Below are 22,240 nucleotides of genomic sequence, written 5' to 3' on the forward strand. Positions count from 1 at the left end.
AGCGGTTGGCGCTACGTCTCAGCTTGAGCACAGGAGCCACGGCTGCACAGCGGCAATGCCACTCGGAGAAGTCAACATGAAACCAGCGTCCCGTGTCGGGTAGCCAATGAAGGCCCGGGTTTCGTTGTACGAGTCGAGGCTGGGATAGACTCGTCAAGAAGGATCAGTCCTGAGGTTGATCTTATGGTTCTGGGAAGGGATCGACATGGTGTCAAAGTACATGATCATCACTGCATCGGTGTGAACTCAGCTGGACCGAGATTCAATGCTTGATGGCACCACCAACCACATAGAAATCATGGAATTCGTGGTTGCACTCTGCGCTGGTTGAATTGGAAGAAGTGCTGGTGGCGGGATTGCGCCGTCGGTGGCTGACCTCGCTTCCAGGAATTGGGGCCTAGTCAAGGGACTATGATTCTGGAGATTGCCGCGATATGTTCCGATAGTGCAAGGACCAAGGTAGATAATAATAGCATTCCGGGAGAGAGGCGTGTGGGGGTAACAGTGTAAAGGGGAAGATGAAAATGAAGTTGTTGAAGATGCCGATGATGCTATATATTGTTTCTTACGTGATCACCCTGGGCCATCACCTTCTCTTCTCTCGATACTACACTGTATTAGATATTCAAATGAATTAAAACCAAATTTTCAATTCGGAATTATTCCAGTATTGTCAGCTCCACTATCCTGACTCCACTCGGCCAGTTTTATCTACGCAGTACTGCGTACGTGCATGAATATACTCTAGCATGCTCAATGTTTTGAGTCCCATTAAATATGGTTTCATGGCTGCTAATGGACTATGTCTTGACCATTGACGCGTACGTCTGTCTATGAGACTTGCTGAGTAGCTTCATCTACTCGTAAACATCAAGCCTGCCCGAGTTCCTCCCGCACTCGCGCTATGTCTTTCTCTGCCATCTGCATCTCCACCACTACACTCGCCAGTTCCGCCAGATGACCCTCCACCGCGTCGGTGAACGATCTCTGAGCACTGCGGAGGGACGGTGGGACCAGTATCCCATACCACCGAAGCGGATCAGAAGAACGGGGTTTCGTCTTGGACTTTGGCCTGGAGGTTGAAGAGGATACTGAGGCTGGTTCATTCGATTCGTTTGTCTCGGAAGGTGTTGAGGACTCCGAGACTACACAGGACCTGTCCTTTGTAGTGTCTTTTGAACTTGATGTGTCTTCCGCGGAATCGTCTTTTTCAGACGGACCGTCACTCTTTGGGTCATCCTCCGGTTCCTCAGTTGTGACAGACTCTATGTTGAACGTGTATTGAAATGTGTTGGGGTTGACCGACGGATCAGCGTCCCTCGTTTCTGGAGTACGGGTGGCTGCGCATCCGGGTTGTATGGTCCTAGTGAAATCAAACGTTACTCCTCGTTCGGAATCATCATGCTAGAGATGGTCCGCTGGGTCTTACATCCGTCTCGTAGCTTTCATGCGATCATCGTAATAGTCTTCGCCGTATCGTCGTCCGGGCGGACAGGTATAGTTGGCATGAGCGAGAGACAGGAATCCCTACGTTGAAGATCAATATCTGTCTTTCCGCAGCTGGGTATACTGGCACACATACCGAAGATAGACTAGAGGCCATTTGTGACCGTAGCTTCTGGTGTTGATCGAGCAGATGGAGATAGCGTTCCAGCAGGTCGTCCAGCGACTGCGTCAAGTCGGCGGTGTCCGACGCAGCTGGTTTAAGGTCGGGATCAGAAGGCGACCCATGACGGGAAGCCGGAGGCGTCGGAACCTGTGTCATGGGGGGAGAGAGAGAGAGAGAGAAAGGGGAAGATGAGTGTGAAGGAGATGGAGCGGGTGTTCGGGAGAAGCTCAAGATCGGCCGCGGAGGTCCGATAACTCCGTCAGTTGCCCAAATAAGCAAAAGAATTTCCCGCCGGCGCAACCACCAAACGTCAACTTCTCTTTCTCCCACTTCCACCACCATCGACGACTCCGCGACGACGTGATTGTCTGCTGTGACTGTCTCCCTTTCGTGGACTCGCTTCTGCCGGCATCGATATATCCCATCCCAGCGTCCGTTTCCTCGGATATTAGCTCGGCTACTCCGTACGTCTGACGCCACCAACATTGCGATATCAGAGCCCCCTCGCTCTCTCGCCCAGTAGCCTTCATCATCAGAAGCTCTGTTAGGATCTGCTCGACTCTCTTCGACACGGTGCGCTACTACACTCTGCGTCAACACTACGCCGCCACCCTCGACTGACAGATCGGACATTAGCATCCCGAATCCGAGCTTCACGATATTCTTCTGCAGTTTCTCTACCCAGCTGACTGATTAATCACCACTCTCCACTCTACCATCATGTCTGTGACACTACCACGAAACACTGCCTTCCAGGTTCGCTCCTTGGTACGATCTTCCGCCCATCACCTGTTTTGCGCCTAATCCGGGGCCCCTCGGACAGGTCGCAGACTCCCACTGCCAGAGACAATCTAACATTCCTTCTCGACAGTTCCGTTCCCTGCTCCGCCAGTCGTCTCAGTTTTCGAACTACAACTTCCGCGAGTACGCCCGTCGCCGGACGAGGGATGCCTTCCGCGAGCATCAGAAGGAGTCAGAGGACAGGAAGATCCAGGAGTTGATCCAAGACGGACTTCAGAACCTGCGCATGATGAAGGTGAGTGGATATTCCCTCTACGATAGACACGGTAGCATAGGGACTCCTTATCTACGGCTACCCCGCATGTCACCGCCTGGAAAAATGCTTTGACTGACTCTCCGCAGAGACAAACCATCATTAGCCAGTTCTACCAGCTGGACAAGTTGGTCGTGGAGGGACAAAAGACGGTGAGTTCTGCCCTATTCGCGTCAACCTGAACCTTGGTTAACGGCCGACACAGGGGAAGGAGACCGGGGGAGAAGGCGGCATCGTCCGTCAGAAAGATACTGGGTAAGCATCGCTCTCCGGCCTTCACGGTCTTCCCACAGCCTATTAACAACTTCTTCAGCTGGGACTAATTCGCACAGCCTGTAAATACTCGCAAATCGACGGACGGACTGGGTGGTCGGGGGTGATGACCACCTGATGATGTCGGATGGATAGACGGACGAGGAGGATTCTGTATTTTTAATGCACGGACTACACTGTAGGATTGATTCAGCGGTATTTTGACCTGTCTTCTCCTCTCGCTATAGAAATGCACTTGCTTGCGCTCGGTCTCTCGTTCTGTAGGGGACGACCCCTAATCACGTGATCGACGGGTTCATCGCATCGCGACAACTCGCAGTTGAACTTCTTCCCCCAGTCTTCCCCGGCGCATCGCCCCCAATCTCCCCCGTTTCCACGATTTATCCGCGAATTTATGCCATATAGAAACTAGACTGGAGATTCCACACGTCCATCGATTCTTTCCCCCTGATTGCTTGGTGGAGGAAGACCGCAGGGCCAGTAACTGCCTCTCGCCATGCCGACGGTAAGGGTCTCCAACAACATTGCCATAGTCCCACCCACCAACACGCGATCTACAACCACACATCACACCGTATAAATTCTAACCCCTTTGCAGTTCAGATCCTCCCGCTCGGGTCGCCAATTCGGCGAAGGCGCCAACCGCACGAGAACCGGCCAGATCGACCACGATGTCTTCGAAGGACTGCCCGTCCGTCGGTGGACGCGCCAAACTCAGACCGTCTCGCAAGTACCCAAGACCGAAGCCTCACAGTCGATCCTGCAAGGTCCCGGCGGCAAGCAGACCATTCCCGAACACCCCATGCCGCGGGACAGCCATCTGTTGACGTCGACAAGCCGGGCGCTGCTGCGCGCCGCCCGCGCTGGCTGCATCTACATCCGGCCCGCCCTGAAGGACCCCGAAGACGAGGAGAAGGAGACCGCCGATGTGGAGGAGCAGCCCGTGCTGCAGAGCGCCGAGCGCAGCTTTGTCACCCGCAAGTGGGCCGCCGTTCCCAAACACCTTGAGCTGCCGGAAGTCGAGTTTCTGGCTAAACGTCGGCCGGGCCTGCCCTCTTTGTATGGGGCTGCAGCTACTGGCGTTGACGGGGCGAGCGCGTCGCTGCCTATGAGACGTACACGTTTCAAGAAAGTCGATCCCGCTACGGGGAATATCTCTGTTTACGAGGCTTGGGTGCCGGAGGGCCATAAGATCGAGGGTGAGGTTACGGATGATGCGCAGTTGACTGCTGGGAATAGTGAGGTGACGGTGACTCCGGAGGCGCCCGCGCCGGGCACTGTGATTGAAGGCGTTGGGATGGTCAACGCGGAGGGTGTGGTTGTTGCGGAGGCTGGCTCTGCGGCGGTTATGACACCGCCCAAGAGGAGGCCACCTCCTCCGAAGCGCAAGGCCAAGGGCTTCGGCAAGGGAAGACGGAAGAAGGTCATGTTCGCCCCTGGGGAAGGGGCCGATGCGTCGCTGGTCCATGGTGCCGGTCAGGCTGGCACGGACGGGGCGACGGAGGCCAAAGATGGCGATGCGTCGCAGATGTCGGTTGACCAGCATGGACAGGACGAGGACGATGACGAGGGTGAGGAGGGCGAAGAAAGCGACGAGGGTGAGGAGTCTATGCTGGAGGCGAAGACCCCAGAGACTCCTGTTCCGCCTCCCAGCGCAGAGCCTGCTGCCGCTGGTGCGTCTGAATCTGCAGCAGAGCAAACTCCTGCGTCGATGACAGATGCACTGGCGGATCCAAAGCTCTCGGAAACGCCGTCCGAGATGCCAGCGGCGTCGGCCACGCCCTCAGTTCCCCAAGAAGCGGCCCCGCCAGCTGTCGAAGCGACTGCCGCCCCTGCTGAAGCCAAGGATGCTACCGAAGATGTGGAAATGGCAGAGGCTAAAGTGGATGATCCTACTGGAGATGTCAGCGCAATTGCAGCGTCTCAGGCACCTGCAGACGCTCCTCAGTCGGAGGCTGCTCCGGTTTCAACTCAAGAGAACGCTCAACCTGAAGCCAGCGTGTTATCCACCGAGAATCAAGCACAATCCGCTGCGGATTCAGTACCAAGCATGCCGGCTTCTAAGGAGGCCACAGGATCTGCTGTCCCTCCCGCGGCTCAGAAGGAGGATATAATGGATACCTCAACAGACCAACCACAGGCAGCTCCTGAAGCCACGCCAGTGACAGGACATGAAGGAGACGCTTTATCCGCCGAGAAGCAGGAAGAAAGTAAGGATGTGGACATGCTGGGCACGTTGGCAGCAAACTTAGATAAGCCTGCTGAAAGCACCCACGATGAGCCTCAGACTGAAGAGAAGATCGAACAAATGTCCGCCGAGAAACCAGCAGTCGAAACGCAGCCAGCCACAGAACCTGCTGCCGAAGCCCTTGAACAGCCGTCCGAGCCAAGTTCTGAACAGATCCCCGAGGGAAGTTCGGAGAAAGCGGCAGATCCATCTACAGAAATGCCTACTGAACCAACTGCGGATGAGCCTGCCCAACAGCCTCCTGAGAAAGCAGAGCCCCCTGCGCAGTCGGTGGAGGATGCCTCACAGAAGGCAGCAGATCAGCCCGAGAAGCCGTCTTCTGAGCAAAGCACAACACAGGATCCGTCCAGTGCGCCGGTTCCACCCCCCGAATCAACTGAAGCGGAGAAACAGACTCAAGAATCTGCGGACCTAGGGCCGACTGAATCGGCGGATGTGCCACCTGCTCAAGCTGAAGAACAAAGCAGCGCACCGACTCAGGATGCAGCTCCAGTGGATGAGCCGGCTCCAGCACATCAAGAACAGACGGAACAGCCAGAATCTGCTCCAGCTCCCACGCTGATTCCTCAGGGCACACCGGCACAGTCTATTGAACCCAGTGACACAAATGAAACCCCAGCAGAACCACCTGCTCCCAGTTCTGAAGCGATCTCTGGCCAAGAGAAGCCTGGCGAGCAACCAAATATGGAGAATGAACCAGGCGCAGAACCAGCGCCCGCGCCGTCAGACTCGAACAGTACTTAGATCTCGACCTACCATAGATCTAAACTAGCGAACGATCGATTCTTTTCAGGCAATCTCAGCCAGGCGATTCTGACATGCGGTATTTGTTTTTTGTCCATTGACATATTTATTTCACTGTTTGAACTATTTAGGGTGCGGGGAATTTGGTGTTCTGGCGCAGGCGTGAGGCTGGAATTGGTAAACATAGGTCGGATGAGGTATATTGTATTCACGCCTTCTGTATCATAGGCTCCATAGAGCTCTGTTCTAGATTTCTACGGAGGCACATTCCACCTTACGCTGTGATGGTCATATATATCCGCTCCTACAGTACAGCTGACGTTTTCATTACACCTTCGTAGCCGACAGAGTGGCATGCAACCATGTCACCTGTGGGAAGTATGTCGCAAACGTGAAGTCAACATGCCTCCAAAACACTATGCAGAGTATCACTGTCTATTCCACAGTTGCAAGTATCTATATCTTAGCCTTCTCCATGGGCTCACACTCAAGGTGGTAGACTCGTCTAAACCATTCTAGAGATCTAGGATTCTGCACGGTGGCGCTCAAATTCACATCATTGCCACTGATAACGCGTTTGACTGCGACCTCGACCCGCTTTCCATTGATTGTCATTGGGATATCCGGCACTGGCAGCACGAATTTGGGCACATGTCGGGGGGATAAGCTGTTGCGGATCGCAGTCTTAATTCGATCCCGGAGGTCTTGGGTAAAAGAATGACCTGGTTTCATCATGACAAACACGAATACGTGCTCATCGGTGTCTCCCGGCCTTCGTCGACCCACACAGAGGCAGTTGCTAATGTAGTCCGTGAAGGGCGGAGCTTCGAGCACGGCATATACCTCACCGCTGCCAAAACGTATACCTGATGGGTCTGTCTTCAGTTAGGAATAGGTGATGGCAAGATTTAAATTAGCTGCCGCTTACTGAGAACGCCATCACTCCTCCCATGTATTAAATAGCCCCCCGTCTTGGGATTCCTGCTCGCCCAGTCATGCTGTGCCCAGACATCGATGTTTTCGTAGCGTTCGAAGTAGGCCGATTTGTACAGTTGGCCGTTGGTGTCTCCCCAGAAAAAGCAGGGCATACTCGGGAACGGTGACCGAACAATCAGCTCGCCTGGCTCTGCGGTATGCGCAATAGATTCGCCGGTTACGGGGTCCGCGATGTCCACGTCCATCCCAAGACCCAGAACCTGCATTTCGCCTGCGTGGATTGGGCCACACGGATCCATGGTGATAAGTGCCGTTCCAGTCTCGGTGCCACCGGCGATGTTGCATATCTGCACCGAAGGCGGGAAGGTTCGATAGAACCACCCATACTGCTCTTTGGACAGAGGGGCGCCAGTAGTGTGGACAGTGTTTAGCGACGAGAGGTCGAAGTCCGTTTTTGGGATGACGCCGGACATTTCCATTTCCAATAAAAGTCTGGGTGATACCCCGAGGAAGGTTACTTTGTACCTCTCGCAGATGCGAAGAAGCTGCTTCGCATCCGGGAACAACGGACTGCCGTTGTATAGAACGAGGGTGGCGCCGACGGTCAGTTGGCCGCACATGCCGTAGAAAACAATCCAGGACGTGCTGCTAAATTGCATGACTACGTCATTTGATGTAAGGCAACTGTGCATGGCGGATACCTTTTTCAATTGCAGGATCATTCCATGCTGATGGACGATGCATTTTGGAGCGCCGGTGGTTCCCGAGGAATAGCATATCATCAAGGGATAGTTAAACGGCACGGGAGTGAAAACTAGGTCGTCTGAAGGGCTTGCCTTGCTCAAGAAGTCATTCAAGGTTGGGAAATCCTTAGGAAGACCACCGACCACCGGAACGATGTACACTTGTGGTCTGGGCTGGAGCCGGGCAACAATTTTCTGGACCTTATCGGCCGTAGAGACCGCCCTGCCTTTGTAGATCGCGTGGCTATCGACGAAGAGAACGCTTGGGGTCACCTGCTGCAGCCTCGAATAGCACCCTTCCGTGCCGAGCTCGGGGCTGATGGACGTGAAGATTGCTCCCATGGAGGCAGCGGCATGGTAGAAGACAACAGCCCATATAGACGTCGCAACCACTGCACCGACCCGATCACCCTTTTGAATACCGCATTGTCTGAGGGCGCTGGCCGTCTTCCTGACAAACTCTCGAAAATCTCGCCAAGTGAGAACTTCACCGCAGTCCCGGTAGACGTCCTGGCCTTCTCGAATACCGATCAACGCTGGTGCGTCGAGGTCAGGATTGGCAGAGAGAACATTCTCTGTATAGTTAATATTGAGCCCTGGGAAGAATGCTGGGACCGAACTCATGGGAAGGCTGTCATCGTAGGCCTTCTCGATGGTAGGTGGCAGGCTGGGCGTGAGTCCCAAGTAGGTGTAAAGATCAGGCCAGAAGTTGTGCGGATATTGAACAGACCACCTATGGAGGTCGTGTGTATCTTGGAGGCTCAAGAAAAAGCGTTCATTGACATGCTGCCGGTATCTTTCCATGGCTGTCTTGCCGCGCCGCAGTGAAGGGTGCCATAGTACTTCGGGTGTTTCCGTGCGACTCGTCATATTAGTTGAAATTAGGGTCAATTTCAGTCCCGATGTCCTTCCTTCAACAATTGATCATAACTATTGCCAATAGGTCAATTTATGTACCCATCTAATTGCCAATGTCTGCTCGAGAGGTCACCGTCGCCGGGATTCTGTCAACGTAAAGCTGTGCCGAGTTTATACGGATGTACCGAATTTACCGAAGAGCTCGGAATCCGGCGGCCATAGTGCTCAAGCGTAGTATTGCTTGCAGGTTGCTTAACCCCTTTGCGCACTAGTCGAAAAGCTAGACGTGTACGATTTTCAACCCCACTGTGATGTATGACGAATTCCTGGGTCTGCCATGAGCATTTCTGAGGACTATATCCAGATCTTACGATTTTACAATGTGATATAACTCTTATGCCCGTAAAAGGCGAATCTAAATCATAATATAAACTGGACTGTTCATAGCGTGTACAAGAAGCCTGGCACTCCCTCAAGAACTGCTCCTTCACATGTGGCTCTGTGGTTCATCCTTCTAAGGTGTAATGAGATTGCGCCAATTAGAATAATAGAAAGCCCACAACACCTAAGACGAGTTAGCGTTTCTTCCAATAGTTTCGGCATTGTTCATTTGCATACGCGAGTGAGGCGTAGATTCCCGGGAGGTATGTCGGGGCGTCCTGGGACCGGAAAACCAGCGCGCCCACGATACCCCCAGTGCCGCCCATGATGACTAGACTGGCACTGGAAAAGGATCGTTTCCACTGCCCACAGACATTATTTGCCTGATACGCCATGACACATGGCAAGGTTGCATGTGATGCTGCAGTGACAAGGAAAACCCCAAAGTATTGGACTCCTGCAGACTTGATCCATGCCAAGAGGCATAAACCACAAATACCCTGCAAGCTATTCCATACAATAAACGGTCCTCGGATGCGATATTTGTCTGCCAGCCAGCCCTGCGTGTACATGTATATCGCCGCAAAGAAATAAGGTGGCGTACTCAAGACCTGTGATATGCCGACATTGAAACCCATCTTGTGATTTAGGATGATGGGCATGAAGAACCCCAATGCGTATGCAATGATAGTGTTGGAGCTGCGACAACGTCAACATTCTCGTGTATTTCGGGGATTGCATGAACAGGGAACTCACAAGAAGATCAACGCAAAGCCCCAAATCTTCAAATCCAGGGCAGATGCCAGAAAAGCTTTCCAAGTGAACGGGTCATTATCCATATCCTGTCGATCATCTTCGATGAGTTTGAGAACATAGTCCAGCTCATGCGGCATCAGAAACTTCCAACTGCTCAGCGCTTTCTGAGGAAAGTCGACGATGAGAAATGCGCCAACAATCCCAATGACGCATGTTAGTACACCTTCCCAAATGAAGATATATCTCCATCCAAGGAGTCCTCCGAGACCCCCTGTCTGCATGAAGCCGTAAGCAAGAACCCCTGAGAGGGAAGAGCCTACGATACTGATTAAGTAGAATGAAGCGTATCGTTTATGAACGTCATCTGTGGGCGTTAGTATACCTGTTTGAGCTAGGAGAACGCATCACGCACAGCGGCAATACCAGACTTGCAGTAAATAGAGTGTCCCTGGAAATAGCCCTGCTTCAAATATTCCAACGAGGGCGCGAAGTGCAGCAAGCTGCCCCCAGGTTTTCACGAATCCGAAACAAATCATCACAACTCCCCACGTCAAAACAGTTGCCGGGAGGAAGATCCGCGGGCCGATTTTGCGGACAAGTACGGCACTGGGCCATTGGCAAAGGATATGTGGGAAGAAGAATATAATGATAGTAATTGACTTGTAATAGTTAGTGCTGTCTGGGCTCAACAGCCATGACACGACCACATACGTAGCGGAACCCTTTCTCTAACTCCAGCTCCTTGGACATGCCAGCGATGTTCGCAGCAGCTAGATTAGTCCGATCCATCAAGGACACAGCAAACATGAGCCCAAGGGCTGTGATTAAACGCCTGTCAATCTTATGGATTATCTTCTTGCCCTCAGCTGGGGTCAAGTCGCTTTCGATATGCTCCTTGGGAGGTTGTCCCACATTCTCGTTGTGTTCGGTGGTCATCTTCGTTTCGAGAGCTTCGATACTTTGCGCCATCGTGGAAAGCCAAGGCCGTGTACTAGTACTGGACCAAACAGAAGGAAATGCCCAGATCTTTTAAGGGAGTTGAAGCTTAGCTTCGGCAAACTCGGGGATGGTATACCGAGATACCGAGTTGTTCGACTATTAGAACATCATCGGCCTTCGGCGATAAGGGATCAGCATGGAGTACAAATAGGGGACGTTCAACTCGAGAGATCCCATATTCTGCCTGTCACGGAATCCTAATCGCTAATTAAAGATCAACAGAAGAAACGTCCCCGCAAAGACCTTGCATCATGACGGCGCACCGACCATTTGATGAACATTCACCTTCGTTTGAGGATAGAGCAGATTTTGAAAATGCTGACCGCGGGTTCATAGCTTCCCTCAATCCCTGCGTTATTAAAAACGCACGAGGGAAGACAGTCTGGAATAATGATGAGCATAACTATGTCAACCAACAGCGCTGTCCTACTACTGTGAATCCCATGCTCTGGCGCCAGGCACAGCTACTATCAAAGCAAGGCCTGTATAAATTGACTCCGTCTATCTACCAGGTCCGTGGCTTTGACATCTCCCACATCACCTTCGTCGAGGGACAGTCAGGTATCATTGTCATTGATCCTCTCGTCTCATGTGAGTGTGCTGCAGAAGCATTGAAGCTGTATCAGACATACCGCGGAGTACGTTCTATCAAAGCAATTATCTACTCGCACTCCCATATCGATCACTACGGCGGCGCAGCTGGACTGCTACCTTCAGCAGACCAAGGCAGTGCGCCTGCGGACATCCCAATAATTGCACCAGAGGGGTTTATGGAAGAAGCTATCTCGGAAAATGTGTTTGCCGGGCCTATCATGCGCTACCGGTCGAAGCATATGTACGGCTCTGATCTGCCCCGGTCCCCAGTTGGACAGATCGGTGTCGGTCTAGGGATGGGAACCTCACGCGGTCGCACGAGTCTCCTCCCACCAACCGTGGACATAGAAAACACGGGGCAAACGTTGGCTATTGATAATGTCCGTATTGTGTTCCAGATGGTGCCCAACACCGAGGCGCCTGCCGAAATGAACATGTATTTCCCGGACGAACGGGCCTTGCTGGTGGCGGAATGCGCAACTCACGGCTTGCACAATATCACCACGTTGCGAGGGGCGCTGGTACGAGATGCAAAGGCGTGGAGCAGGTATCTGGACGAGACCCTCATGTTGTTTTGTGAAGACGCACAAGCGGAGGTTCTTTTTGGAAGCCATGGCTGGCCAACGTGGGGGAACTCCGAAGCCCGAACGTTCCTGGCCCAGCAAAGGGATCTCTACGGTTATCTACACGACCAAACTGTTAAGCAGATGAACGAAGGGTGGAACGGCACGGAAATTGCGGAGAGAATTGTGCTGCCTCCGAACTTGAGACGAGCATGGCATACCCAAGACTTTTACGGGAGCATCAGCCACAATGTCAAGGGCATCTACCAGCGATACATGACTTGGTTCGATGGATCTGGCGAAAACCTCTGGAAATGGCCGCCTCTTGAAGAAGGCTGCCGGTATGTTCGATGCATGGGTGGACCTGAGGAAGTGCTAGCAAAAGCGAAACTCTTCATCGAGGAGGGTGATTTGCGCTTCGCTGCAACCTTACTAGGCCACCTCGTCGCAGCTGGTGACCAAGCAGGGAATACTATCAGTACACGATATCAAGCCCGGGAGATGTTGGCCTCTGTGTTCGAACAGCTCGGATTTGGAACGGAGAATGCAACCTGGAGGAATCTCTATCTGAGCCAAGCGGCGGAGCTGAGAAGCGATGAGAAGTCCCGTACCCAGAAGTCGCTGGGAACGATGACTTTTCCCCCTACTTTGTCGGTGGAGGAGTGGTTTGGGGGACTCTCTATTTGTATAGACGGAAACCAGGCCGGAAAAGAGAAGAGGGCCATTTACCTGGACATTGATGTCCAGGATATCGACGAAAGATGGCTAGTAATTCTCAGTAATGGCGTATTAACTTATCGGCGCCAGGATGCTCGCCGCTCATCTCTCGAAGGGGAGCGAGATCTGGCCGTCAACTTGACAAAGGCACAATTGCAGGGTATTCTGATCGATGGGAATACTAAAGGAGTGCGGGTAATCCGTGGTGATATTGAGGCCCTTGAGAAAGTCCTGTCATTCGCAGGGATAGGCAAGGGAAAAGCAGTCAATCGGCTGTAGACTCGTCATAATAGTCAATGCGAATTTTAGTATAGAAGAACTTGTGCGGGGTTACCGAGACTGAATTACCGAGGATTTTCTTCCTGCCCCCTTACACTATGCATACTGCTCGGCTACGTACCTTCATTCGTACGCAATGACCATAGGAATTCGGAATCGTTCAAGGATTGTCTGTCTACGGTGCCACGCAAGAAAAGTTCGGTGTGATCTTGCGTTGAAATTCCAGAATGGACGTCCATGCACGAATTGCGAGAAAAGATCGGAGGACTGCCGGCGAAGAGAACATGCAAAACTGCAGAGACAGTCGCAGCATCGATCGTCACCGGGAGGGCTCCCTGATGCCTCCGAGCTGGGATGTTCGACGACGCCAGCGCCTATATTGATGGGCCCCGTGCAGGAGCTCGACAATGCTGAGCACGACGAAGAGCGTCGGTGCTTGCCGGCGCAACAGCCACCTACAACGTCATCGGACGATCTGGGATACATCGGGGAGTTTTCCGTGATGTCAAACGACAGATTTCTTCCCTCTCAGGACTCCCAGGTAGTCGGACATTATTCACAGTCAGTTGAGGCACAAATGTTGGCTGCTGCTAGAGCTGATGAATTGCCACCTCGGCCCTTGTTGGAAGCTCTTATCTCTTCCTATTTCAAGTATTTATATCATCGGATCCCAGTGGTTGACCGCCGAGATGTAATACCTGCATGCTCCTCCACACTTCTTCTACAGTCTCTCTGCTTGGCTGGATCCGTTCTTCGTCAGCCAAAGGCGACGAAGACCCTTCTAGAAAGCGAGCGGTTCTACACCAAAGCAAAAACTCTCTTTTATACAAACAATGAGCGTGATCCGCTAACCATAGTCAAGGCTCTGTGCCTGCTGACGCTATGGAATGTCACCCCTCCTGCGGTGGTTACTATCGACTGCAGTTGGAATTGGTTGGGCCTTGCCATCCGGCTTGCTTTCCAGATGGGGCTTCATCGTGAGTCAACATATCAGCATAGACGTGCTGCAGGGTGTGCTCGTCGGATAGCATGGTTCCTCTATGCACAAGACAAGATGCTCTCGGCCTGCTTTGGGCGACCACAAATGATGAAGCCACATGATTTTGACCTCCGCCGGCCCTTGATAACCGACTTTGAAGGGCCTGAAAATGGCAAAGCTCGGTTATTCATTCTTTATACGGACTTGACCACAATCCTGGCGAAGATGATGCCTTTCCAAAACCGAGCGATGTCATCTACCCCAGAAGAAGTATCGTTGGTTCTCTCAGACTTGAGGAATTGGACCAGTAGTATTCCTCCCGACCTTCGATTAATGGATGACGATGGCATGAGAATCTATGACAGAGCTTTTTACGAGATCTTAATCTGGTACCTTACGTGTATCATCACTCTTTTTCATGTCCATGGACGATTTTTCCACCCCATGACTAGATCTACCATAGGTCTAGTGGCGTCCTCGTGCATCATTCGCCTCTATCAAGAGATGGACTTTCGAGACGACATAAACTACCTTGCAGCAATTAACAATTGGTCGATGATGGTAGCCTCCCTTCCTCAGCTCCACGATATACGCCGTGAGAGCCAGACGAACGTTAATGCTGGGGATGGTGCACCGGATAAGAACACCAGCATTGATCCTCTATCTTTGGAAGAGCTAGATATCATACTGGAGATTCTCACCCAGCGAACGGTAAAATTTCCTGGCGCAAATGCCATTGTGGAAAGGATACTGAGGCTGAAGAGTGAGGCTCTGTGTACAAATGGCTCGACGCATCCATTGCCTGAGTTAGATGACATCCATGGAGACCCCCAGAATCCAAACTGGAGAACGTACATGACAGTACCAAGAGTGCATGAATTGTTTCCGTTTCCAATAATTATTAGTCCAAGGATGGAGCTACTAAGTACATTAGAAGCTGAAGAAAGTACAAACGGACTCTTCGATAGTTTGAGTACCTGGTCTGTTGAGAACTTGTTAAGTCTAGATGACTTCTTTAATCCAATGTTATTGGGGGGAAACAGTTTTTAACACGTCATATACCGGAAGAGTGACAACAATCTTAAAAAAGGTTGATTGATTAATTTACATCAACTTGTAAAGTTGAATCTATCACACATTGAAACTTGCGGCAGGCCTAAACTCACGTAAATAGCCCGACACGTTGTGCTTTTGATTGAATGGCACTAAATGCTGCACTGATGTAATTTTCAGCCAAGCTAATACAATGGTGTGCATATGCAGACAATCCTCTTTACAACTTCGCCCAAATTGACTCTGCTGTAACAGCATCAACATAATCAAGCCTCGGATACTCATATAAGCCGGTCATCATCTCTTCCCGGGCGCCATACCATCTCAGCGTGATGGACATCTTTCCTCCTCCGGGTGGTGCTGGAAGCCAATTATCAAGCCATCTAGTAGGGGGTACGATATCTGCAGGTTGAAGTAGAATCTGAAACTCGCCATCCTTGGTCTCATCTCCGAGACTGGCCCCGTCAGAAAATGACATCTGGTCCCTCGATCCAAGACAATACCTGTTGATTGAATTGGGTATGAGGTACTGTCTGTCATTGTACGCAGTTAGACTCCAGAACCCAGTTCGAACCAATGCAGGCCTCCGAGAAAAGCGTACTAAAATGGCCTGTTTGGGACCAATGATAATAGAGCCGGAGCGGGAAGGATATATCGCCTGGTCATTTGTCAGGCCCAGATAACCCCGAGTAGCAATGTAGTATCTCGCAGCATAGTGAGACCCAAAGTTTCCAAGGTACCCTGGGAACGTGGACGACCAGCCATTACCATGGTCTAGTCGACCATTTGGTCCCCGGATAAGCGCAAATGCTTGGCTTTCTGCGAACTTGTAGACAAGCGAAATATCAGCCTGTGGTGGGCAGGAAAAAATACCATTGTCGATTCCGCCTTTTCTAAGGGTATCAGATATCCAACGTCTATCTTGAAGGATAGGAGACATGTTGTAAGGTGCGAGTACAGCAGTTAGCCTCAATACAGCCTCCGCAGACAAACCATCGTGCGATGGTTGATTCTCAGGCATTGCGAACAAGGACAGTTGTAGCGGAGGAGCGACAGCTCCAGAATGTCGTGGTACTGGATTAACCTTGATTTTGTCTTGATACCGGTTCACAGTGTCCTGGTCGTGGGCGACTTGGGCTGTCGCAAAGCGTGCCAGGCATATACCGTATGCTGTGGGCAAGTTGATATAACCCTGAACATCAACATGTCTTTTACCTTCTAGCGGGGGCCCATAAAAAAAGCCAAAGTCTCTGCGGGCATAACGGATCAAGTACTTTCCCGGCAAATGGCCCTGGAGGCTACCGATATTACCAATGTCATTGCCATAACTAGCTGAGCGTTAACAAACTATACAATCAGTGAGAAACAAGGAAATCGGCCACGCACGGGTCATAGAACGGGAATACCCAGTAACGATCGTCAAACTGGGGGATGATGATCTCCAAGTCGCACGAAGATAAGTCTATGAAGATTGTTGAATACAGTGTATCGGCGTTCGGTCGAATAACCTTGAAATCCTCTGAAGTTGAGAGCCGTCGGTCATGGTAGGGTGTGTTGACGGTAGGCTGATCGAATGAAGAAACATATTTCCCAAATTCTAGCAAAGGGTAGCCATACTATAAGAAGTATGGTTTGTCAGGTACTTGTATATAATTTATTGATTTAGTATCAGCTCCGTCTCACCATGTACGCAAAGTTTAGGGCAAGCTGCTTGGCTTTGCTATTATGGTCTAATAGATCCTTCATATTGCTCCAACCTGTCGACCAAAGTTGCTCTCTGATTTTAGTCTTGACGTAGGTAATTTGATAGTTATTCTTCTAAGAGAAAGGCGTCCCAGTGGGTGTCTTATTAGCCTGCTCGGTACAACAGGCTCGGTATCGGCGAGGCTGTACCGAACATCTCGGTTGATAGTCATAACCAGTAACGAAATTTTGGTTGGCCGAAAGTCCACTGATGCGAGTTAGACCTAACTTCCCCAGATCGACATTGTATTGATTGCCAATGGCCAGCGAGCTATTGCTTACAATTTTGTCTTCGTAAAGTTTGTCACGTAGTAGTCAATTCAACATTATTTTTAGGGCATTGTCATATGGAGATCCCAACCACTGGGGGTTTGAGTAGCGCCACATCAGCTGTTGATGGGCTTTGAATGTTGACTTTCTTAAGAGAACATACTTGGACATCGGCCTTTCAACCCGTTGGCCTAAAGCTAGGAAGCGGGACTGACTTATCGGCTGATAGCAACAGGGTAAATCGTCGGGCGTCCCAGATGAAACAGTACAAAACAAGACTAGCTGATTTGGAAAATAAGCCTATAGGAAGACGCTAGCATTTCGAATATGCGCTTGGCATTTGGCGCGGGGGCCTGCTCTAGCCTGCCAGTCTCAACCTCCGCACTCTGAGCATCTCCTCGCTTTATGTACATCCAGATCGGTACCTGGCCTCTGAATGCCAGAGAATCATTCTAAGTTCTACAAAATTGAGCCAGCATTCCTTCTCACCTACAGGCCATGGTGGCGGTTCCACACAGCACCGGCTGTAGCAGATGCATCCAGCGCCGGATCAAGGTGAATACGAGTTTTTGCCAGCACAGAATTATGACCCACATGGGATTAGGGAGCTAATTAAAATCAATGAGAGCAGTGTGATGAGTCACGCCCAGGATGCCGCCGGTGTGAGCTTCGAGGCCTCCAATGTCCTGGCTACCAGAGATCTCTTAAGTTCCTCCCGGTTCGGACCCCATCCAACAGCGGAAAAACGAGGGACCCTGCTTATCAACTGGTAAACTCTACCAGCGAACGTCGGAGTTTGAGCACTAAAAGTGCTGTAGCACAGGGAGCCACCAGGTCTGATGTGTCTTATAATAATGTCGACGAGCTGATTGCCCCTAGTCTTGCACAAAAGGCCTTGAACACTCAGGGGATTGAGCTCCTGAACTCCTGTATCGACGTCGCGGTTCCAGGGCTCTACTACAGCTACAGCACTCGTGTTGCGGTCAACTGGATGGGATTTGCTCGTTATAATGCCGAATCGACACTAGATCCTTTCATCTGGGCTGTCCGGTGTTGGGGCACGCTTCACGTGGGCACTATTCACCGTGATATTGATAAAATTGCGAGTAGTAGGGCAATGTATGGCCGTAGTCTTATTGGATTATGCCGATTGTTGCAAGATCCGCGAACTGCTCGGTCTGACATGACTCTCGCAATCGCAATCATGCTCGGAGTTTTTGAGATGTTGGATGGGATCACAAGTCAGTCGTGGCTCACACATTCTAGCGGAATTTCCACGTTGATCCGTCTACGTGGGCCCGAAGCTCATCGTAGCGGATTCGGTCGCACTCTTTTGATATCCTTCAAGTCGTTTATTGTGACCGACGCTCTTATTAGGGGCAAACCATGTTTCTTGGCTGAGCCAGCATGGAAATCAATGCTCTGCGACTCACTAAAAGAGGAAAAGGCAAAGGGAAAAGACAGCAGATTGGGAAACCTAGTTGAACTAAGCTTTATGGAGGTAGTGGAATGTCCGGGCCTGTACGCTCGCACCTGCGCCATGATCAAGGCTCGTGATACAGATCATGGTATGCGCCAGAAACTGCTTGACGCAACGTTAATGTGTAGAGAAAGACTACACCATCTGAAAATTCAACTCGAGTCAGACTTCCCGGCAAGGATACACGATGAGCAACTAAGGAATAAACCAGACCTAATCGGATCAATACCTGTCTGGGTTGCCCGGAAACTCATGAAGTTTGCTCTTCACGGATCTGAGTCAGCTCTCGCACTCTTGGACCAACTTATCGTACTGATCAAGTCCGACTATGATATGATAGGTATGAGTCCAGAAGTGTCTACATCACCAACGCGGGACGCGTTTCCTGCCCCATCGATCTTACCCTTTACGATAATGGGCAGAGAAAAGACACCCGCAGGGAGCTTAACAGAGTGGCCAGATCAACTTGCATTATCCATGGGTATGCTTTGTCTGAAAGACGCTGTGTATGTTTGACGATGGTCAAGTGGCGGTATCTTTGGCTCCAGGGCTCCGGAAAAACATGTCGGCTACCTTTACCATGTCCAGTCCGAGAATGCTGCTGAAGCATAATATGATTGTTCAAAACGGAGCTTAATAATGATAGTGCTGAAACCTGAAATTAACGTGGATCTGTTTTATGATGGGTACGCGAGTCTCTAACCTGGTTTTAATACAAGTACGTACTTGGCTAAGTTGTATATATTTATTTCAGTGCACTTCAGTGGCGGATAAAGAAACATAGTAATTGGCTAGACTTGATGATGATAAGATAGGCTGCGTGGCCATCCATCAAATTATAAAAATCCATTCTCAAGGGGATAACAGCGCTGGTGTAGGCTATATCCTAAAAATATTGAAAACCACCAAGAATAAATAGACAAGAAATATCATGCACTCAATTTACGTATCGCTGTGATGGCACTTTCCATAGTGGAGTTTGTCTTAGGCGTTTGCCGTTGGAGATTGCCTTTGGAACTTCCCACTAATTAATATAACTTATCTAGAGCTCTATATAAGGGCTTAAGATTATAAAGAGGCCTTTATCTTCCTTTCCTTTCTCTTTCTATAGTTAGATGTTTTTCGTCAAGGTGCCAGAATCGACCAACACCATCATCTTTCTGAATAGAGGGTAACATGCCGTATTTATCTGAAAAATAGGACCTCCTATTACAGTTACGAAGAGATGAGAAACGGCCTTAGTCTGAGATAGTAAAGTTATTCTTAGAGCAGTTTCTAGGCTGGAGCCCCGGCTCTATTCAAGTGTTCTAGAGTTTGACCCCCAAGAACAGAGCACTTTAAAATGGCACGACTCCTGGATTTTGGTTTTTAATTATGACTTATAGCTATCAGAGTCCTGTTACCTTGACGTTGGCGTTCATCTACGCTGCAGTAAGGAGCCACAGCCAAACCTGGTGGTAAGACAAACGATTTTTCCTGTGCCAGCCGACAGACTTGTCAATAAAATATGTGTTCTCGCACAGGAGTCCAATACAAGTTCGTCAGCTGTCTGTCTAACGGTTCTGGGAGTCTACGTGTTCCGCATTATAAATCCCAAATGGAATAGACGGGGAGCGGCGTACCGTCGGAGATGATAGACCAGGAGGATACTATCTGACGTGATATCAAGCTTTCTAAAAGGTAAAGCTTCGTTTACCTACAGTCAAGCGGAACGCACTAGTCATATGGAGAAAATATTTCTCCACTGGGGCAGGTGCAAGGCTGAAGCAATCAATCAATATTTCAGCCGAGTATAAATCACTTGAACTTCGGTTAGATCGGGTGCTGACTATCATTTCCTGACGGGGTAATAAGCCGCGAAGTGTTTCTCGCCAACTCAAACGATTGGATATACTCCAGGAGAGAGTACGCTTTGTTTGTTGCTGAAGGATTCAGCGTAGCCGAGCTCATTCCTCTTGGCACGCCTCGTCTGAAGAGTGTATATAGTCTGGGGGAGGCATAAGAAAGCACAAAGCCTCTATCATTCACCGTGCATCGACTTTGGCTGCAAGTTCTCTTTCAAGTGTGAATGCTTCGTGTTTCTACCCACGACCCTATCTCACCACCAGCCTCAAAACCTAACTGTCATCAACATGTCATCGGTTACATCTATGAACGGCTACGAATTCACTAACTGGGGTCCTCTCACAACTACGTTTACACCACCGCCGTCCTGCACCACCTCACCGGAACAAGTCTACCTGGCAGAGTCTGGCACCCCGGAATTCGTTAAGTTATATGTGGATTGCAAACCTTCTCCCTTGAGTTGTATCCCATATGGATCTAAGGTCCCAGAGGTGGACAAGGGACCTTTGAGCGTTGGAGGCTTCGGCTACGAATCGCCGGGGCTATACTGCCCTTCTGGATGGACGACTGCAGGCACCGCTTCGCGAGCAGGAGACGGCCCCGTTACGACATCACTGTCCTTCGATCTCGTTTTGGGAAAATACATTCAGTACAACGAGGCGCCGTACTACCCGTTGTTTGAAGCTTTTATGAACGTTCTCCAGCCAAGCGAGACGGTTGCGATGTGCTGTCCGAGGTAAGCCCGCCATTTATGGTACGCAGCGCGTTCGTTTCAACATGAAGTTCTGACGGACGATTATCTCAATTCCAGTGGCATGACACCCAACCCTGCGGCTGGCTGCTATTCTCCGATAACGACCCCCTATCCATTTTCGACCGGCTGTAGGGTCTTTCTTCCACATGGCGATGAAGCGACGTATACTACTGATCTGGTGTACGGCGAGACAACAGTCACGCGAGACTTTTTGGATGTGGAGGGCACAACGCCATTCAGCACGATGACCATCAGCCTCCAACCCAGCCAGACATCGTCCTTTGTCCCAGTCAGTGTAGTTCCAATGGTGGTCTTTGTGCATCAGCCGTCTGACATATCGAAAACTGATTCCGAGTCAAGTGCTGCACGACAGACGGGGGCATTGTTTCGGGAGACAGGAGGAGTTTTGGGAGTTTGGATCGTTGCTATCGTCATTGGGGCTGCCTTGATTGGAATTGCTTAGGAGGGGGTTTATGGGATTTTGTTTCGAGTCCCAAAATGCTTTGACCTCAAATATCTTACAGCAATGGAATGTGTTCAATAGATATGACCGGCAAGATCAATCGTACACGAGGTTACTGATTAATGTATATCAATCCACCCGGCTCTTCAGTATACGCCATAAAGCTGATTAAGGACTCCCCAAAACCAAGAGAGCCTGCGGCAGAGCTTGAAGGATGATAAATACACAGGACGGAATGGGGGCAATTCTATGATAGGAGAAAAGGAGCTTTTAAAAAGACTGGAAGTTGTTAATATTTTCACGTCAACCGGTCATCCCTGAAACTGTTGGAAGACAACTTGATACCTTCTTGCGGAAGTACAATATGTGATGTGCCTTTCTGCAAAGAGCAACACTACTTTAAAGAAAAGTACATCCTCACTTGCATATGTCCCTCCAGCCTGCAGCACACTTCGATAATTTGTTCCATTTTGAACACACTTTGATTGTGCCTCGAACATATTTCTTGAACGGCACTTGTCCACTCCAACTTCGTTCCATTCACAGATTCTGAGTCCTGTTCGTTTTCAATGACAATGACATTCACGATATCTCCTCTTTCAACGTCCTTCTCAATCCGAGAAGATCATTTTGTAATCCAATCACAACAGCCAGCTCTTTCATCTCCATCAAGCATGTTTCTTGATCCCCCGAGGGCCGATAAATACTCTCAGTCAGGGTAAGCATAGGCATGATACCAATTGACTCTGTTCAAATCCTTATGTATGTTTCGAGGTCGCGAGGTAGTCTATCTTGACGAAGTTCAATCTCCTCAATCATGGCTTGGTAGGTTTGGCACACATTGTCAAAGAAATGGCGAGCCACGCTTTTTGACAGGTACTGGGAACAATGCCTCTGAA

At 50.4% G+C, this 22,240-nt stretch overlaps 9 protein-coding genes across 9 annotated transcripts; 5 read left to right on the forward strand and 4 right to left on the reverse strand.

Annotated features, from left to right (window-relative positions):
• Positions 1-641: 641 nt before the first annotated feature.
• On the reverse strand, positions 642-1,822 carry BDV59DRAFT_175906 (uncharacterized protein). Its single transcript, XM_073689342.1, has 3 exons — positions 1,583-1,822; positions 1,430-1,527; positions 642-1,363 (listed from the first exon to the last, which is right to left on the reverse strand). The coding sequence occupies exons 1-3, from the start codon at positions 1,763-1,765 to the stop codon at positions 871-873; spliced, it is 774 nt and encodes a 257-aa protein (XP_073548895.1). The 5' UTR covers positions 1,766-1,822; the 3' UTR covers positions 642-870.
• Positions 1,823-1,917: 95 nt separating this feature from the next.
• Positions 1,918-3,204, forward strand: BDV59DRAFT_175908 (LYR motif-containing protein). Its single transcript, XM_073689343.1, has 5 exons — positions 1,918-2,377; positions 2,481-2,645; positions 2,753-2,815; positions 2,869-2,918; positions 2,977-3,204. Exons 1-5 carry the CDS (start codon positions 2,330-2,332, stop codon positions 2,984-2,986), a joined length of 336 nt encoding a protein of 111 aa, XP_073548896.1. The 5' UTR covers positions 1,918-2,329; the 3' UTR covers positions 2,987-3,204.
• Positions 3,205-6,384: 3,180 nt separating this feature from the next.
• BDV59DRAFT_192507 (uncharacterized protein) lies at positions 6,385-8,477 on the reverse strand (the record flags this gene model as incomplete). Its single annotated transcript, XM_073692051.1, has 2 exons — positions 6,385-6,803; positions 6,857-8,477. The coding sequence occupies 2 exons, from the start codon at positions 8,475-8,477 to the stop codon at positions 6,385-6,387; spliced, it is 2,040 nt and encodes a 679-aa protein (XP_073548897.1).
• A 429-nt stretch (positions 8,478-8,906) lies between these two features.
• On the reverse strand, positions 8,907-10,571 carry BDV59DRAFT_192508 (major facilitator superfamily domain-containing protein; the record flags this gene model as incomplete). Its single annotated transcript, XM_073692052.1, has 5 exons — positions 8,907-9,030; positions 9,084-9,545; positions 9,603-9,966; positions 10,015-10,261; positions 10,314-10,571. 5 exons carry the CDS (start codon positions 10,569-10,571, stop codon positions 8,907-8,909), a joined length of 1,455 nt encoding a protein of 484 aa, XP_073548898.1.
• Positions 10,572-10,852: 281 nt separating this feature from the next.
• BDV59DRAFT_207196 (alkyl/aryl-sulfatase) lies at positions 10,853-12,754 on the forward strand (the record flags this gene model as incomplete). Its single annotated transcript, XM_073694945.1, has 1 exon — positions 10,853-12,754. One exon carries the CDS (start codon positions 10,853-10,855, stop codon positions 12,752-12,754), a length of 1,902 nt encoding a protein of 633 aa, XP_073548899.1.
• Positions 12,755-12,890: 136 nt separating this feature from the next.
• Positions 12,891-14,783, forward strand: BDV59DRAFT_192510 (Zn(II)2Cys6 transcription factor; the record flags this gene model as incomplete). The annotated part of the gene is made up of 7 exons (XM_073692053.1): positions 12,891-12,950; positions 12,981-13,253; positions 13,287-13,445; positions 13,482-13,509; positions 13,540-14,008; positions 14,042-14,584; positions 14,639-14,783. 7 exons carry the CDS (start codon positions 12,891-12,893, stop codon positions 14,781-14,783), a joined length of 1,677 nt encoding a protein of 558 aa, XP_073548900.1.
• A 223-nt stretch (positions 14,784-15,006) lies between these two features.
• On the reverse strand, positions 15,007-16,532 carry BDV59DRAFT_207197 (uncharacterized protein; the record flags this gene model as incomplete). The annotated part of the gene is made up of 3 exons (XM_073694946.1): positions 15,007-16,114; positions 16,173-16,402; positions 16,470-16,532. The coding sequence occupies 3 exons, from the start codon at positions 16,530-16,532 to the stop codon at positions 15,007-15,009; spliced, it is 1,401 nt and encodes a 466-aa protein (XP_073548901.1).
• A 622-nt stretch (positions 16,533-17,154) lies between these two features.
• Positions 17,155-19,059, forward strand: BDV59DRAFT_14605 (Zn(II)2Cys6 transcription factor domain-containing protein). The gene is made up of 2 exons (XM_073687274.1): positions 17,155-17,354; positions 17,431-19,059. Exons 1-2 carry the CDS (start codon positions 17,298-17,300, stop codon positions 18,793-18,795), a joined length of 1,422 nt encoding a protein of 473 aa, XP_073548902.1. The 5' UTR covers positions 17,155-17,297; the 3' UTR covers positions 18,796-19,059.
• Positions 19,060-20,411: 1,352 nt separating this feature from the next.
• BDV59DRAFT_200998 (uncharacterized protein) lies at positions 20,412-21,341 on the forward strand (the record flags this gene model as incomplete). The annotated part of the gene is made up of 2 exons (XM_073693717.1): positions 20,412-20,860; positions 20,936-21,341. The coding sequence occupies 2 exons, from the start codon at positions 20,412-20,414 to the stop codon at positions 21,339-21,341; spliced, it is 855 nt and encodes a 284-aa protein (XP_073548903.1).
• Positions 21,342-22,240: the final 899 nt, after the last annotated feature.

Source organism: Aspergillus ambiguus (genome assembly GCF_047715705.1).
Source record: "Aspergillus ambiguus strain CBS 117.58 unplaced genomic scaffold BDV59scaffold_11, whole genome shotgun sequence".
Taxonomy (NCBI): Eukaryota; Fungi; Ascomycota; class Eurotiomycetes; order Eurotiales; family Aspergillaceae; genus Aspergillus; species Aspergillus ambiguus.

Bases quoted from the DNA above. Each gene is read 5' to 3' on its own strand.
- BDV59DRAFT_175908 (XM_073689343.1), top strand. From the start codon at position 2,330: ATGTCTGTGACACTACCACGAAACACTGCCTTCCAGGTTCGCTCCTTG. The intron at 2,646-2,752 runs GTGAGTGGATAT...GACTCTCCGCAG, and splicing joins AGAACCTGCGCATGATGAAG to AGACAAACCATCATTAGCCA. The intron at 2,816-2,868 runs GTGAGTTCTGCC...CGGCCGACACAG, and splicing joins TCGTGGAGGGACAAAAGACG to GGGAAGGAGACCGGGGGAGA.
- BDV59DRAFT_175906 (XM_073689342.1), bottom strand. From the start codon at position 1,765: ATGACACAGGTTCCGACGCCTCCGGCTTCCCGTCATGGGTCGCCTTCT. The intron at 1,528-1,582 runs GTATGTGTGCCA...TCTTCAACGTAG, and splicing joins TGGCCTCTAGTCTATCTTCG to GGATTCCTGTCTCTCGCTCA. The intron at 1,364-1,429 runs GTAAGACCCAGC...TGATTTCACTAG, and splicing joins ATGAAAGCTACGAGACGGAT to GACCATACAACCCGGATGCG.
- BDV59DRAFT_14605 (XM_073687274.1), top strand. From the start codon at position 17,298: ATGGTGGCGGTTCCACACAGCACCGGCTGTAGCAGATGCATCCAGCGC. The intron at 17,355-17,430 runs GTGAATACGAGT...CAATGAGAGCAG, and splicing joins GCATCCAGCGCCGGATCAAG to TGTGATGAGTCACGCCCAGG.